At 45.9% G+C, this 4394-nt stretch overlaps 1 protein-coding gene across 1 annotated transcript in view; it reads right to left on the reverse strand.

Annotated features, from left to right (window-relative positions):
* Nucleotides 1-2329: 2329 nt before the first annotated feature.
* LOC119288171 overlaps nt 2330-4394 on the reverse strand; it is a 4992-nt gene continuing 2927 nt past the window's right edge. The window contains exon 2 of the mRNA XM_037567798.1: nt 2330-3923. Coding sequence (XP_037423695.1) covers nt 2627-3923 — 1297 coding nt within the window. The 3' untranslated portion in view covers nt 2330-2626. The remainder of the gene's footprint in view (nt 3924-4394) is intronic.

Genomic DNA, 4394 nt, shown 5'->3' on the forward strand with positions numbered 1-4394 from the left:
AATTCCACACTAATTCTCCCATAGTTGAACAGTGAAATCATGGAAACAAGATTAAAAAAATGAATTTCAATTCCGATGCTTTTAAAAGACAAAATTTAAGCACCAACTTTTTTTTCCCGCTCATGACACAGTCCTTGTCCTTTTTCCCCAGATCATCTACATGTATACATGTGTATGTAACCTTCTGCGAGGTTTTTTCTTTTTACATAAAAAAAAGCATCATCCGATTTGAATATCCACATTCTACCATGATAACTTATTTTTCAACGAGATGATTAAGTATACACATACGACTTTGCCTAAGGATAAGTCTCCCCAGAAAAGACTTGTCTCTTTTTACGTAAACCAACCGTCCACACAAGTCTGTGCAAACATCGACAACCAAAAATAAGGAAAATCATGCAAAATTATTTAATCTCGACAAACTAAAATATGAACATTTGGACATAGAGCTTACGTCCTGCTGCCCATAGGGCTTGTAGTTTAGTCTTTGTAAACACATCATCATGGAGTTCAAAGTCCAACCAGCCATCAACAACAACAATAATTAATCAATTGAATTTAATCGAGTTATTGGGTAGGGGAAAAGTCGCACTTCTAGACACCCAACATGCGATTAGTCTTCTCGAATACGTCCCATAAAATTGTCTCCTTCACGCTTAGATGATTCAATGGTTTTATCATTAGGAAATGCATGGATAACCACTCTCACTTGCAACAGGCCATAGCATAAGCTTCTTGACTGTGGACTTGGGCAAAAGAGATGTGATTATCAAAGAAAAATATATGTGTGATGACATGATAATGACCAGGTCTAGATGCTTTTTCAACCTCAAAGTTGCATGTGTAAAGGAGTCAGCTCATCTAGATACAACCAAAGAAACAACATTTCAAAAGTGTTATACGAATTCAAGAAAGCAATAAATGCGAGAAGAACAATTGATAAATAACCGCACATAATCGTCGTTTGGCGTATGAAAGCGGGCTTAGCGAAAAAATACTTGACTTGTTTGTGCTCCCTCTGGTGTAATTTTCTCCGTGTCTTTTTGCTCTCGGGTCCGTGTTAAACGTCACCTCTTATCATAATTGACACAACTTGAACACTAATGACACCATCACTGTATCTGAGTTGACAAATACCATGGACAAGAAGAGAAATAACAGTACAAAAGCACATCATTATTCATTTAAGCTAATCACAATTAATACGACTTGATGTGTACGTCGAGACTGCTGGACATGGACAGCTCCATGGACCTCCATATACGTCTGCCTCTTGACCTACCATCACCATTTATTACCCCTTTATTTTCCATGTTGTTCTTGACGGCTCCATATATATTTTTCTATAAAATCGCTGCAATTTGTTATTTTGCAGCTCTTTTATCCGACTTTGTCGATTAGGGTGAGCCCTCCATTGACTTTTTCATGACAGTTAGTTGATGAGGCAGAGATATTCTTAGGAGCAGGTGAAGACAAGAGCACAAGAAAAAAGGATCATCTTATTCTGATGGAAGAAAAGTTTATCCTCCTTCCAACCCAACAAACTCGAAAGATCAATTAATAATAGTTGCTTAATTTGGTCATGATGCTGTTCTTTTTTTTTTGCAGGTAATATGGTGTACAAATGGTGCAGTGTGTGTCAGGTTCAAAAGGGAAAGAGAAAAGAACAGAGCTTTCTTCAAGTACAGGGTAGTATTAGTATTTATCTCAGTCCTTCTGGTGATTGTTTTTTGGGGGATTAAACATATGGGGTGCAATGCAAGTACAATGTGTAGTGCAATCATCAATTGATAAAACAAAAGTAAAAAGTAAAAAAAAAAATACAACACATGTTGTTGAGAACTTGAAATGCAAGCCCAGATGCATCCACCCTTTGGCAAGAGTGGAAGGTCATTAGCATCAACAATATTTTTCACAAGAAAAAATTAGCATCAACAATTTGCAAGGGGCACCAGACAGAGACTCATCATTTGGCAAGAACAGATGTCAGTCATTAGCTTGGCATCATGTAAGAAAATGGCCATGATGTGCCCTGATAATGATGTGTTCTGTCATAAAAAAATTAGTGGAGTGCCCTGATAATGACATGGTCCTGTGTTTGCAAGGTGCCATATTGTTTTCATTCAAAACCAATGGAAAAACACTCATCCAAGTTTCCAGAATAGCAGCACATTTGCAGAATGAACCAAAACAAAGTTCCTTTGTACTAGAGTGAAAGAAGAAGCACCAGGCAGATTGCACCAGAAGTTTTTATTTTCACTCCACACAATCACATTTTCGACATAAATCACGAAGCATGACTGCTAGAGATTTTTCAGGGAGGACAGGGCGATGAACAAGGAACCATATCACCATCAGTTACAATTGTCTTTCTTCCAAGCAAAAGAATTTAACAACACATTAACAGAGCTGCTAGCACACTCCCTCTACCACTATGTCAACATCATCATAATCATCATGCATCAAAGGGGCAGAGCACCGGATTAACAGTGTCACTGAGACATGAACAAGAAAGAAAAAACAAGAAAAATAGAAGAACAAATCATACCCTCTCACAAGCACAACGCACCACAACAATGGCAGCAAGAAATCTTTCCAACCAACCAACCATGAAATGTATCAATCATACCCTCCCCCTGGACTCGCCGGAGTCGGCGACGGCGCTCATGCCCTCGCCCTTCTCGCCGATCCTCTTCTCGTCCTCCATGCCCTTGAGATGCCCGGCGGCCTTGAGCGCCCCGACGTTGCTGACATTGCCGAAGATGAGCACGATGATGCCGAGGAAGCTGCCCAGGAACGCAGCAGCGAAGGACCCTCCCGCGCGCCCAGGGCCGGCAGACGCGACGGCGAAGCCGATCATGGCGCCCATGCAGCGGACGTACGCGTACCAGATGGCGAACGCACCCTCCTTGCCCGGCGGCGAGGCGTCGAGCAGCAGGATGCGGCCGAAGGAGTAGAGGATGCCGTTGGCGGTGCTCTGGACGAGGGCGATGATGATGATGTGGGCGGCCCTCCACCTGTGGCTCTTGAAGTAGAACCCGGCGCCGGAGACGAAGAGGGCGATGATGAACCCCAGCAGCTGCATGCGGACGGCGTCGGCGCGGATGATGATCTGGATCGGGTGGAGCAGTGGCAGCGAGATGAGCGGGAACAGGAAGTAGAGGATCCACAGCGCGAGCACCAGGACCGGCTTGATGCAGACGCCGCCAATGGCGTAGAGCGTGCCACTGGTGAAGATGCACATTGTGGCGAAGGATGACAGGAACACAGCCACCAAGCTTCCGATGGCCTGTGGGTAGCGGCCAATGGTCATGCTGTACTTGAGCTTGCTGAAGAAGTTTGGCTCGAATGCGGTGGTGGGCGACGAGCTGCTGGGCCTGTTCGTGAAGAGGCCATGGCAGATGCCGATGAACCAGATGAGGCCACTGAAGATGGAGACGACCCAGAGGCCGGTGAGCTGGTCAGTGCGCCTCAGCATGTGGTACATGAACGCAGCCATGAGCGCCGCCCCGATGCCGCCGATGGCGGTGCAGTAGAGGCTGAGCTGGCTGGCAGCAGCGCGGCGGCGCAGGACAAGGTGCTTGCCCGAGTCATGGGCGGCAAGGCCGCGGATCATCAGCCCGAGGTTGCGGGTGTGCACCGCCTCGGCGATGATGATGGACGCGGCGATGAAGAGGATGTAGAACAGGAACACCCAGACCGTCTTGAAGAAGCCGGTGAGCAGGCAGAAGAAGGAGCCGAACGACGTCGCGGCGATGAGGATGAGCGACTGGTACTGGCCCCGGTCGAGGTGGTGCGCGACCTGGGTGAGGAGCGGCGCCACGAGGAGGATGCCGATCGCCCACGAGAGGGCGCTCCAGCCCAGGGGCGACATGTGGGAGCTAGAGATGGCAATGGTGTACTTGGTCAGCCTCTGGTACCTGGCCACATTTCACAAACTTGGTGTGAGCATTTTGATGACATGAACATGCAGTACAAGCAAAGATGGCATGACTGAACCTTGCATAGTAAAAACTTGCAAGTATATAAGAACAACAATGCTGGGAAGGTAAAACAAGCACATTTCAGCCTAGTTAAAACTGAAATTTACAGTATGTACAATTCTCATTCATGGGTAGATGCAATGCAAGATGAACTCATTACACAATTGTGGGTTGGGGTGTCAATGTTGACACATTTATGTATCAACAACATCTTGTTTGCCCCCATCAAGGGGCAGTTAGTTGGCCCTATGCAATTCAACCATCTACACCCACCTACCAATTGGCTGGACCTGCAGTTAGCCAGCCATGAACCATCAATTTTTCTAGGTTAAAAGCAAAGAGCTTGTGCATAATTACAAGGGTTATCACCACCCTCTTTTGCTGTTCAAAAGAAAAGGGCACAAAGGG

This window comes from Triticum dicoccoides, chromosome 4A (genome assembly GCF_002162155.2).
Source record: "Triticum dicoccoides isolate Atlit2015 ecotype Zavitan chromosome 4A, WEW_v2.0, whole genome shotgun sequence".
Classification (NCBI taxonomy): Eukaryota; Viridiplantae; Streptophyta; class Magnoliopsida; order Poales; family Poaceae; genus Triticum; species Triticum dicoccoides.